General features: G+C 46.7%; 1 protein-coding gene across 1 annotated transcript; it reads right to left on the reverse strand.

Moving 5' to 3' along the window:
- Window positions 1-2,728: 2,728 nt before the first annotated feature.
- LOC123105717 (pectin acetylesterase 3) lies at window positions 2,729-6,732 on the reverse strand. The gene is made up of 10 exons (XM_044527835.1): window positions 6,579-6,732; window positions 6,196-6,377; window positions 4,657-4,739; window positions 4,362-4,491; window positions 3,969-4,257; window positions 3,769-3,883; window positions 3,548-3,625; window positions 3,346-3,451; window positions 3,103-3,251; window positions 2,729-3,011 (listed from the first exon to the last, which is right to left on the reverse strand). Exons 2-10 carry the CDS (start codon window positions 6,320-6,322, stop codon window positions 2,910-2,912), a joined length of 1,179 nt encoding a protein of 392 aa, XP_044383770.1. The 5' UTR covers window positions 6,323-6,377; window positions 6,579-6,732; the 3' UTR covers window positions 2,729-2,909.
- Between the last annotated feature and the right edge of the window lie 6,404 nt (window positions 6,733-13,136).

A 13,136-nucleotide genomic window follows, 5' to 3' on the forward strand; every position in this document is an offset into this window, starting at 1 on the left:
AAAAGTTGGCGTCGACTGGATTTGGGAGCACGCTGCCGAGCGCGATCGTCGAGTGCGCGCTCGAGGTTCTCCGGTCGAGTGGGCTCAGCCAAGTTGGCTAAGCGCACCTGCTCCAAGGCCTGGGCCTCAGGGGTTTCTCCAACTATAGGAGTATGCAGTGCATCCATGTTCCGGCGACGAAGTTCCTCCCTCTGCTGCGAAGAGAGGGGTTCAGGGCGGTACTCTTCATGAACGCGCGACGGATCGCCGTCCCCATCGCCTCCGTCTTCATGGGTGAAGCCAGGAGGACCGCATGGTCCATTGACCATCAAAACTTCTGCCGCTGGGTCGCTGCTGTCGCACTCGGATGCAGTCTCTTCGGAGCCAGTCGACAGATCGAACAAGCCGTAGAGAGTTTCCTCGGGCTCGATTGCCGCGACTTGAGGGGTGGCCGACTGGCGGGCCACCGCATGCCTCACCCACCGCTGAAGCCTCGACTGACCGGAGCGTTTGCTCCGGCGGGCCGCAGGGAGGGGGAAAGCTGCTGGAGCCGACTGATACTGAGTCGACGACTGAAGCAGGAGGACGCCGCGGATGCACGCGCGAAAGTGCGTCGCCCCGCGGGCGGGGAGTGCGTCGACGTCGAGTGGAGCCTCCTGAAGCCAAGCGGAGTCGTCGGCGACAAACACGAGAGCGCCGAGACGGATCTCGCGGCCCTTAGCCAAACCTCCGCCTGGAACCATGATGAAGGGGATCGGAAAAATTGCAACTTCTCCAACAAGTCGCTAAGACACTTGCCCCACGGTGGGTGCCAACTGTCGTGGTTCTAAGCCTGACAGTAGAATAGGGGGGTAGTAATGTAGAGGCAAGATCCTAGCTATGGAGGAGCTGTACACACGAGTTTTACGAGTTCAGGCCCTTCTCAGAGGAAGTAACAGCCCTACGTCTCGGAGCCCGGAGGCGGTCGACTGGATATACGCGTGTGAATTACAAAAGGTGCGAACCCTTGTCCCAGAGGAGAGGGGTGGCTTATATAGAGTGCGCCAGGACCTCAGCTCCCCTCCGTTACACAGGGTTCAATGTTCATAAAGGAGGAGCGTTACTGGTAACGTCCGGAGTAAAGTGCTATAAATGACCATAAAGCTATGACTTAAGTCTCGACCGTTGCGGAGTGAGTGTCTTCACATCTTCTGACGGTCGAATGGTTGTTCGCATGGTCGAGTGTCTTCAAGGCTGTCGAGTGGGACATAACTTCATGGTAGGGTGGATGATGATTTCTCTCCGACCGCTTCTGGTTCTTTTAGAGATGTCCTTGGGGAGGGCATCTTGAACAGATCCATGACCCTACCCTAGGTACATAGCTTCGTCAGTGGGCGCCTCGGGGACGGGCAGAGGGGGGAAAGGGACCCCGCCGGTGCTGAGCCTCCACCGCGACGAAGCGCGTACGTCGGGCGGCGCGGGGTAGTTGGCCTCGTGGAGGAGGTGGGCCTCCCACTCATGCAGCGAGCAGCGGCCGAAACCGTTGGCCGCCGCCGCGTCGCCGGGGTACCTCGCGCTCATGGTTGCCGGGTGGGAGAGAGAGGGGCTCGAACGGCGGAGAGAGGGGAGGAAGTGCGGCGGCGAGGAGGGGGAGTATTGGTGCCTCACCGGCGCGGCCAGGGGCGGCCGCGTGTGAACGCGTGGCAGAATGCGGGGCGGCGGCGCCGCACTTCACCGCCCGTGAATCAATGGCAGGCTGACCGGCGGCAGCCTTGGCATTGATTCCCCGCGGGAAAACCGAGACGATGAGGACGACCAGCCTTCGTCTCGCTGACGTGTCGGTCCCGCCACTCTTTCGCGCCAAAACGTTCAAGCCAGCGCCCCCGAGCGTCCCCCAGCGTGTCGGGTTCGGGTTGAGTGCGCCGGCGCCAATTTCGGCCCAATCCGGCGAAAAACAGGCTCGTGGCTGAAAATGCTCTTTGTTACGGGGCCGATTTTTCGGCGCAGGCGCTAAAAAACGGCCTTGGGGGGGGGGGGGGGGGGGGTTGTTGGGGGTGCGGCTGGAGATGCTCTTAGTCACACATCCCACGCGCCTCCTTCCTTTATCCATCTATTCTCGCGCTGGCCGTCGCCGCTTCATTACTTTTGATTTGCCGGTTCTACCATTTTTTTTTCCGTCGTAGTAGCTGTTGGCAACAATGGTTCCAACTTTTTATTTTGCCAGTCCCAACATACGTGGTCACCGGTTCTGGCAAATGTGATCGCCGTTTTCAGCAGATCGCCTCGCTATCCGTAGTCGTTTGTTCCAGCAAATGCGACGGCTGGTTCAATCATCTCGTTTTTTGTAGCACTTTTTGGGCTGGACAGGAATGAAGCGGTGTTGCAACCGACGGTGGCAAACGAGAGAGTGTGCCACATGCTGGTGTTGCCGGGGCCGCCGTCGACGACGAACGCGGCTGCCGCACCCGGCAAGGGAGCACCCGATGGAGTAGGGCATGCCGGGCGTGGTGACTCTGTTTTTTTTCTCTCCCCTACGCTCTTTGATGTGATTGGGGTTGCTACCACTGACCGGATCCGACGGCTGGAAGATACCAATTTGGATGGGTAGGGTTCAGTTGGCCCAAAGTTGGACCGATCGACTGGCGCCTAGTACCTGCCATTTTTATTGGCATGATGATGAAAAATTTAGTTTACTCACCAAGTAAACTTGCCATCATCTGCGAACATAATTTGTCATGCATAAAAGTCTGACCGTCGATTATTCGAATCGTTTGTATAATGTAATTAGTGCGAATCTTGATAGTAAGTTTTTGCAGGATGTGCTTGAGCTCATCTGCTGGTACAGTGATTAGTTCACCTGCCTGTTGTCTCCTCCGTAACGAGTTGACAGAGAAAGTACACGCGACAAAATGTACTCCAAGACACGCTAAGAGTAATGGAATCAGCCGTTCTCATATGTCGTTGTGGCATGTGTGGTCGCAGGGGTAGGGGCAATCGATGGCCCTCACTTCAGCCCGGCCAAAGTACCAGTCACTCACAGATTTCGCGATACTCTGTGCACGCAAGAACAAGACACAAATGAATGAATCAATGAGCATGAACTATATAACCCACTTTAAAATCCAATTGGTAGACAGTAGATACCTTATTGTGAATGGTAGGAGAGCCATTTGCATTCCAAGTAGCCGGGACCTTGGACTGGCCGTGCGTGAAGCACGAGTTTATGAAGAACCCATTGCCCTTGGAGCGGGAGAAGGCGCCTTGCACAATTCCCACCATCTGCTCCCTGAAAGCTGCACCCATAAATTTCAGATCATTGCTTGATCATCGTATGTATCACAATTTAGTGTGCTGCTAAATTAATCTATTCTATAGATGTATGTATACCTTGCAAGACTTTCATCTGGGATGCGTTGCAGGCTAAACGACTGGACTTGCAGGCTCGCCAGGCGCCGCCGTGGTCGGCCACGTCCGGGGCCAGGCTTTCATGGATCTGAATTACATTTTCTTTATTGTTACACGGACGAAAAAGAAACTATATATGCTGAGATGATGTCTGGTCAAATATATATATACCACAGCTTCCTACCTGCCATGTATCGTAGGCTGCATTCAGCAGGAAGGTCGGGGTTTTTATGCTGCCGATTATGTTCTGCGGGAAGAAGCACTGCATGCATGTGCACGTACATGAGATGGTAGGGGTCAGTTGAGTTCGGCTTCATGGGTTACGGTAGAGTTCAACAGCTAGCTATAGCATGCATGCATGTAAACAGATGAAACCAGCGCTATGCATGTATTCACGTTACGCACCGAGGTGGCGTCGAGACGACCGGTGCAACTCCTCGGCAGGGTCTGCGCCACCCCATGCGTGGCCACGACGCCTCCGAAGTAGGATCTCAAGGTATGCCCACCGGCGACGTCGACGCTGCGTGCATGCATGGATTCAGAACAATGAAGATCGATGCGCAGTGTGGATGGATGAGTTATGGATGCATGTGTGTGTAACGTACGCGTCGAGGAAGAGCCCTGCGTCGGCGAGGCACTTGACGGTGGTGCTCCGGCCGGCGAAGAAGGCGCCGAACTGGTCGCAGTGCAGTATTGCCGACAGGCCCCCGGCGGAGCCGCCCGCCAGCAGCACCTGATCCGCGGAGGACATCCCAATGGAGAGGAGGTGCTGGATGACGGCGTCAAATATGCGCTGGCCCCGGAAGTAGACCCTCGAGCCCGCGTCGTAGCCTTCGCCGGCGAAGGACGCGCCGTCGCAGTAGCGGACCATCACCCGGTTCCAGCTGTAGAAATCTAATGTGCGTACGCAGGAGTGCAAGCGTTAGTAAATGTAAGTCCAACGTCGATGCATACCGCATACGTACGTTTTTATTTATGAGCCATATGTATGTACGGACCAGGGTTCTCGGCGGGGTTGGAGCTCAGGATGCCACGGAACTCGAGCTGCCTTTCCATGAGATTCGAGGACCCGAGGCGGCTCCCCTTGCGGTACATGCACGCCGTCACGTTCTCGCACCAGCCGCCTCCCTGCATTCTCGCAGTATGTTCGATAGATTTGGTAAAATGTACTCCCTCCGTAAACTAATATAAGAGCGTTTAAATCACTACTTTAGTAATCTAAACGCTCTTATATTAGTTTACAGAGGAAGTATGTATCACATGAACTGAAGAAATAGTTCTGTATAGATGTACCTCTAGGTTGACGATCCAGCTCTTCTTCCCTGCACCGGACCCCGGATCCATGTGGTAAGCCGGCGGCGTCCCATCCATGCACACTGCACATCATTTTCATACTTACATGGGGTCTGCTTCAGTACACCCTTATCCCAATAAATCTCCACGTGATCCTATATACCTAAATAATGCATACTCACAGTCCCTATTATCTTAACATGCGCACATGTCATCTTATCAAAGGCCCACCATAACATGCATGAGAAAAGGTTTTCCATTATTAGCTGATCACATGCACACATGCCACCTCATCAAAGGTCCACTCAACATGCATGAGATTTTTTTCCAGTTATATTATGTCATGTATATTCGAAATATTTTTCAACTACACAGTAATCAAATACAAATATAGTATTCATTTCTAGTTTTAGATCATACTCATATATTATTAATTCAACTATGTATGTATACAATCAATTCACTGAAATATATTGCAATCAATTCCCGTGGCAACGCGGGATATTCTCTAGTTAGATTAGTAGTCAATATTCCACAAAAAAAGATTAGGAAGTCAATACATGAATATTGCAAGAGAGTATCATCAAGCAACATAACAAATGCTTAATTAGTGTTGAATTTGCAGGGTTTAATAGGGAATATTATGGTAGTTAGTGTGCATTAAGACCCAATTTGTAAGGATCCAACAAATTCCTGACCATTGCAGTACAGCTGGATACTATTCAATTCCGTTAGTTGTACCATCCATTTTATTGTTGATGTGATGGCATACCAAAGATTCAATTGTATATTATTTCGTAAGATATGATTTTATATGATAAGCCAATAAGACATGCACTAGTAGGGGCGTTCTCAAGAAAAATCGGTGGGAGAAAAATCGACAAACCAGAAACGGGAAGGGGAAGTGGAGGGAGGACGGATTAAAAAGACAGGCAACATAATATTAGTATTTTTTAAGATAATAGTAAGAGAGATAAAATACAAACATAGAGTGTAGAAACCGACTGGAACGCTTGAATTTCAATTTGGTGAAACATAGAGTGTAGAAACGGATCAACTAGAGGGTTGAAAATAGGTTCTCTCTAAGGTACGAAAAATCAAGAAGGTTGGGTCTGCTGTGCTGGTTTCCGCCTGATTTCCTTTTCGTAATGATTAATTGGCTTGCCAATTTTGTTTTTGTTTTTATGAAAAAAAAGAGCTCTTGCCACACTTGCTTGAAAAAAGAGTCACATGTGAATACTTGTTGCTTCTCTCTTTATGTTCGAGACGAGCATCACTAGACTTTCATGTGTTTTTTTGTAAACAGCAGACATACGTGTTATAGCACTTACTGCTAGTTCCTGGGCCAGCAAATACGGCTTCTAGGGGACAATCATAACTGAATTGTGGGGATTCACTTTGAATGGATACAGAAATTGCAAGGAAGTATAAAACCCTTCCAAACTGATGGGGGCTGGGCCTTGTGGTTGGAAAACTGGACATAATCTAATAAAACGTATTAAAGGTTGATTCAGAATTGGCATAAACACATGTACATACCGGCTCCCTTGTCGACGGCGGATGTGATGAGGGTGATAGGCACCGCCGGTACGCCCGGCGCCGCCGCGAGGACCAAAACGACAATGGAAAGCGCCCAAAGCTTGGCCATCCCGACCTTCTCCTCCATCTTCAACAATGGAGATATGGATACTCACGAGTCACGACTCTCTCCCAGTTGGCTCCTAGAAATATGCCCGTCGAATTGGGGATATATATTGATGGTCCTCAATTAGTACCAAATATAAAGGAATTAATTTTTTCAAGAAAAATAAATAAAAGGTAGGTATTAAATGCAGCGACTATGATTGCCTGCATATATCCAATCTACTATACGCGAACATGGCATGACACACCGCCTGGGGCCTAGCTACAATTTTGCTTACATTTCCTTCCATATGCGCCAATTGGCCAGCACGAAATTTCGAGGAGTGGGGCTTCAAGATATATGCTCCTACCAGAAAGTCAATCATCCAGCACGGAATTTCAAAAAGTGAAGCTTCGAGATTTATATGTCCTTGTCCGAGAAAGACGATCACACCGCTGGGATCAGTGTGCAATCCATCTCAGCTTATTCTCTCGGTTCATCCATATCCAAGCGAAGCTTATCACCACACAAGTACTCCCTCCATTTTTAAATATAAGTCTTTTTAGACATTTCAAATACAGATGTATGTAGACATATTTTAAAGCGTAGATTCACTCATTTTGCTTCGTATATAGTCACTTGGTGGAATCTCTAGAAAGACTTATATTTAGGAACGGAGGGAATACTAGTATATCTATCTGCATGAGACTCGCATGGCCATGTGATGAGGGCATTCTACTACAGCTACACCAATAGCTCCTGTAGTCACACCTGCTCAAGTAAGATAAAGGCACTAGAGCTCTCGGGCGTCAACCTAAAATATTGGAAACTTTCGTCTCTAGGAACTTCTGCTAATGATCATCCTTGGGGGAGGACCAACTAATTAAAAAATGATTTTTAGCAGCAAATCTTCACTAATTGTACACTGTTCATTAGCAAAAATGCAGCGTAAGGAGGGGTCCCAGTACTGGAAGTCTATTCATTCGATCAAATATGAGAGTCACCTAGGGCTGAGCGTCTCTATAGGCAATGGGGTTGGGAACCTTTTCTAGCTGGACCCGTGGCTAGGCAGATCTCCGCTTTGCGCCGAGTTCTCATATCTATTTGGCATCTACCCAGACCTGATATTTTTTGTTTCCCCGGCCGCCAACAATGGGAGTTGGAACATCTCGTTCCGACGAACATTTGGACCCGAGGAAACGGTAGCTTGGGCCGCCCTTCGAGCGGCCCTCCCACCAGTGTTGGCAGACTCTCCAGACGTCATATCTCGCCACCTAGACCCGCTGGGGCTCTTCCATGTTGGCTTGGCATATCGTGCCCTATGTCGTGCGCCGACACTTGCATGGACCACAACTTGCTGAAAAGTGCCCCTTTCGCTGAAGATCAAGATTTTCTTATGGCAGCTTCAACTTGATCGCCTCATGTCGAGGACAGAGGTGGTCAAGCGACATGGGCCGGTTGATGGTCTATGCCCCCTTTGTGGTGTCTCCGAGTATGGGTTCTTCGTGTGTCCCGTTGCCCGATTCCTCTGGAGCTTTGTCCGTGAGGCCTTGGGGCCTAAGTGGCTGGCCCTTGACCTGGCTGAGTTCCTGGATAGAAAGGCAAATCATAGCGGTAGGTGGAGACATCTCTTCTGGTTAGTGTTCGCCGCGATAACCTAGATTTTTTGGATGACAAGTAACAAGATGGTCATCAAGAGCGGATAGTTTTGCGACGAGCCACTAACTCGCTATTCAAATTTCTGCCTTTTGCAGCACTGGCACCTACTCTCTAGGCAGCAAACAGAGATTGGCTAGGCAACATGATGGATTCACTGATAGCGACAAAATGTCACCTTGCTTTGCCTCTAGGTCATTGATCTTTCAGGTGCGTGTGGGTTTATGTTGGCATTTTCCTTTTCTTTTTGGGCATACTTGTATTGTTGCCCCATCAGACTTTTTTTTTCTTTGGTACTTGACCTTGTTGTATGAAAGTGGTGGTTTGCTTTATTTATAAAGCGGGGCAGAAGCCTATTTGGAGAATATGATACTGTCTAAATAATATATGATTGTATTATTAAGGAATAAATGGCCTAGCATGGATGAGAGGGACAAGCATCAGAGCATGAGCAAGCATGAAGATGGCAGCAACCATATGTGAAAGATGGAGATTTAAGTAGAGATTTTATAACTTCGAATCCACCATCACGTAATGATGCATAAACACATGGATAAAATATATAGGATGATACTTCATATTTTTCATCCACATCGTTCTATAGGTATTGCGCTACCTTACTTTTGGATCAACCCCGTGTACATAACCACAGGTAGTTTTTAGAGTCTGCATTAGTGGAGAAAACTGAGTTAGGATGGGATTCTCCTCCCCCTCTGTCCCTCCATAAATACTATGTGTAGGGTTTATTTTGTTAAAAGTTTGTCATTATTATATCTTCTTGTAATTCGTTTATGTCCAGGGACCATGCCAGGGCTGCTTACGAAGCCCCAACTTTCATATATACTTCATATAATATTCATAATGTTCTTCCTTGTTCTTCGATTACTTGTAGGGATTACATATTTGTGGTCAGGTTTATCGTGCCTCGACATGGTCAGTAAAAACTCCAAAGTTGATTTAGGGATTATATAGGTGCAAACCTCATCACACATTGTAGTCGGATCGTTTAAGTCGACTCCACCCAAATTAAAAGACTAATTTGCATTGAAAGATTGGGACACCCTTCTACCTATCGGAAAGAGCATATAACCCCATAGGTCAATTTTTATAATTAATGTTAACATATCTGAAGGAAATAGGGTCGGTTTGGTTCGAGGCCTGGAGCAAAATTGCCTGGCCACAAACTTGCCTGGAATGTGCCTGAGCTATGTTTGGTTGATGTCCTAGACTTCTGCTTCTAGCCTGGCCTGACAAAGCTGACAAGCTCATTAGTCTGTGCTGGCCGGCAGGCATGTGATTAGCCTGGGCCAGGCGATCCATTCCTTACGCCTAGGTGTACTGCCCCAGCTGCCTGGCATTCTTGTATTATTTCTTTTGCATGGTATGGGTAGGTGTTGAGTTTTTTATGTACTAATTTGTACTGTAATCAGCAGCAGCCTCAGGACGCGAACCAAACGCCACATGCCTAACCAGGCAAAAATATCAGCATTCTCAGGCAACCTTCAGGCATCAATTTTCACCAGGCATGAACCCCATGTCTTCATCCAAACAGGCCCATAATGCCTACTGCAAGTTTATTTCAGGGGAATTTCTTGTGGGTGCAATAAAGAATGGAAGATGACCCCCACAAAATTACATGAGGACTAGTGTTGATTCCTTAGGCATGTTGATGCTATCAAAAGGAGACGAGGATGATGTAATGATTTTCTCTCTTCGCGTGCTTAAAGATCAAACTCTAATGACTTCAAAATCCTTCAACATTCCTCCACTATATCTACCCAACTTTCATATTCGAAGTTGTCGAGCTCTTCTTGTTAGAACCACCGAGCAGTACACCAGATATAGCCATTGCAAAACCTCTTCCATTCGGAGCTACCAATTGTTCCATTTGGAATTGTTGAATATTTTGGCAAACCATCGGTTGCCTCCTTTGAACTTCCGAAGCCATCCAGCCAGAATTCTGAAGCAACAACAGTGTGCCATTGCTAAAGAGTTCCATTCGTAGCCTCCAAATGCTCTTTTTTCAGATCATCTGAGCCATTTGGATGTTGACACTTTTATTCACGTCAGAGCCGCCGACTTGATCACTCGAGAGCTTCCGAGTTGTGTAATAAAGTTGGTAACGACCAGATTTATGATCCCTCCTATTTATACTCCACATATCCCACATGTTCACTCGAAGCAAACTCCAGTCCCATCATTTGTTCTCAAAGAGAACTCCACCTCCTCATGACGATTTCAAAGGGCTTTCTAATCTAACCATCGAAGTCAATCCTTTGAGATCTAATCTCTCTTGTTTTCCACTCCTACTTCTCCAGTTCAAAAGCCAAAGCTTGAGAGAGTATGGGTGTTGAAGAGATTATCTTTTGAAGCACAAGAACAATGGATTCATCAGCTAGCAATCGCCATCTTATTACTTTTGGAGGTTGTGTGCCTCCTAGATCGGCAAGGTGGTTGCAAGTCTTCAAGTTTGTCAAGAAGCCAAGAATTTTGTAAGGGCTAAGAGATCACCTAGTTTGTGAAGATCCATGCTTAGTGAGGCTAGTCCTTCATGGGTGTACGGCACGGTGGAATAGGTTGGTTGCTCCTTCGTGGATTCTTCATGGGTGAATGTCCTTCATGGACCATCCCTTTGTGGGATCTCGCAAATGTGATCACTAGTAGAAAACATGGCTTTGATCACAGCTCAATATACACATTACTCCCGGTTGCATTACGAACCGGGACTAATGTGAGCATTAGTCCCGGTTCGAGCGGCTAAAGGCATTAGTTCCGGTTCAAATGGGACCTTTAGTCCCGGTTTGAGACACGAACCGGGACTAAAGGGCGCCGCACCCTTTAGTCCCGGTTCGTGTCTCAAACCGGGACTAAAGGGCCCATTTCTCAAACTCTCCCCCCCCCCCTGCGTGTATCGCCATTTCAGTTTTGAAAAAAAAAAGAAAATGACAAAAGATAAAAGATAAAATCCTTCGAGATGTAGTTATATTACTACATCTACTAGTTAGGAAAATTAGAAAACTTAAATTTGGACATGTTTTGCAAAAAAGTGTTATGAAAAAGTAAAACAGCTATAACATTTGCGTACGATATCGGAAAAAGAACGTATAATATATCAAAATGTTCAGCACGAAAATCCGCATCTGATTTTGACCGCCTACTGCGTGTTTGCAAAATTTTAGAATCCTCAAATTCTAAAAGGAAAAATTATGCTCAAATTTCAGTTTTTTTTGAATTTTAGTCAAACTACTTATTCAAGAAGTATTACTGTTACTAAATAATTATTCAAGAATATTAGTGTTACTTTATTTCAGTTTTTTTGAATTTTGGTCAAATCCGGTCAAACTGTGGTCAAACTACTTATTCAAGAAATATTAGTGTTACTAAATAATCATTGTTTTTTAGAATAATAGTTTCAAACTCAAATAGTGAAATGTGTGATTTCATGCTCAAGCTAAACTCCTAAGGGTTAATAGGATTGACATCTTACTATTGTCAGGAAAACATCAAGTGCAGACTTGGAAACGAGGGGGACTAGGAAGTTAGATGATTTGGAATGATGAGGGGTGATTAGAGATTAGAGATTAAATTAAGCAGTGATGAGGGGTGGGTTATTAAAGATTAAATTGTAAAATAATTCAGAAATTTGAAAATGAGGGAAAATTAAAAAAATCGTAAAATTACCTTTAGTCCCGGTTGGTATCCCGGTTGGTGTTACCAACCGGGACTAAAGGTGGAGTTCTAGTCAGCGGCCACGTGGAGGGCCTTTAGTCCCGGTTTGTATAAGAACCTTTAGTACCGAGCCTTTAGTCCCGGTTCCAGAACCGGGACTAAAGGCCCTCTTGAACCGGGACAAATGGCCCATTTTCTACTAGTGGATCCTTGTGATCTTAGGTCCTTTGTGGATCAAGGTATCCATCAGTGTGGATGTAAGATAGCACTAACTATCCAAACCACGGTAAAAATCTTCACCGAACCTACCCGTGTTTGCATCTCCCTAATTCTACCTTGTTACTTACACTTGCATGTGTTTACTTTCTGCTGCCTATACTCTTGTAGACTTGCTTGTGTAGGGTGCTTCATAGATTATTAGAGAAGCCTAAAATCACCAAGGAAATTAAATTTTGGAAAAAGAGTCCCATTTTGTCTTAGTAGCCTATTGACCCCCCCCCCCCTCCCTCCCCAAGATAGACTTGATCGATCCTACACTATCACGTGGTATCAGATTTTCAGGTCACTTGGTGCGATTTTTCGGTTTTTTCAATTTTTTTTAGAAAAGGAGGATGACCCCCGGCCTCTGCATCTGGGAGATGCATACGGCCACTTTATTGATTATTCACGAGGATTTCAGTTTTTTCATAGGTTAAAGTGCATCTTGGATCAAGTTGAACAAGGCAAATAAATGGGATGGCCTCATTAGATTACTCAAGAACCCCAATCTTGCATCCAAGAAGCAAAAGACAATGACATCTCAAGCTCAAAACTACTCATATGGATGAAGAAGGTGCTGCACTGGCTAAACTCATGGCAAGACCAAAGGGGAGGTGGGAGCGACTAGGGCAAAGCATGTCGGATCGGCGAGCTCATGGTTGACCTGGTTGGCAGAGATGATCTCCAACAAAGAGATTTCAGGTGCCAATAGAGATGAAAGGAAGGAAGAAGGTTCAAGGGTTCGTGGAAAATAGACTTGATCGGCGATGCCCTGATGTTTAGAACCAGGAAGAAACGTACACTCAACTACACGCACACTGCAAGTGAATGAACTTAGCTATCCTCCCTCTCCTCTTTCTACTTCGTCATGGAGGTACGAGAGCTAATCTCTTCCATGGGGTGTGTATGGTCCATTCATGGTGGAGTGGCAGGGCCATGGACTCGGGTGAGTACACTGAGTGCATGCAATCAGCCAGAAAATCACGTTACCGAGGAAGTATCATGTACGGCACGGGCACTTTTTTGTTTAAACATCTCGAAAATCATTTACTGCATGGTAAAAAACCGAATTATACGTCACAATAGAAGTGCCCGTTGCTGTTTTGCAACTTCAGATCCAGCAAACATTTGGAGTCTGAATTTGGCAGCAGAACGCAATTCTTTTGGTTCTGCACCTGTAGACTTCATTCATACTTGGGCATCATGCGCGCATGTAATGTCATACGACAAAAGATGTGCTAACGAAGTTACAGACCAACCTGACAAATACCAA

This window comes from Triticum aestivum, chromosome 5A (genome assembly GCF_018294505.1).
Source record: "Triticum aestivum cultivar Chinese Spring chromosome 5A, IWGSC CS RefSeq v2.1, whole genome shotgun sequence".
NCBI classification, from domain to species: domain Eukaryota; kingdom Viridiplantae; phylum Streptophyta; class Magnoliopsida; order Poales; family Poaceae; genus Triticum; species Triticum aestivum.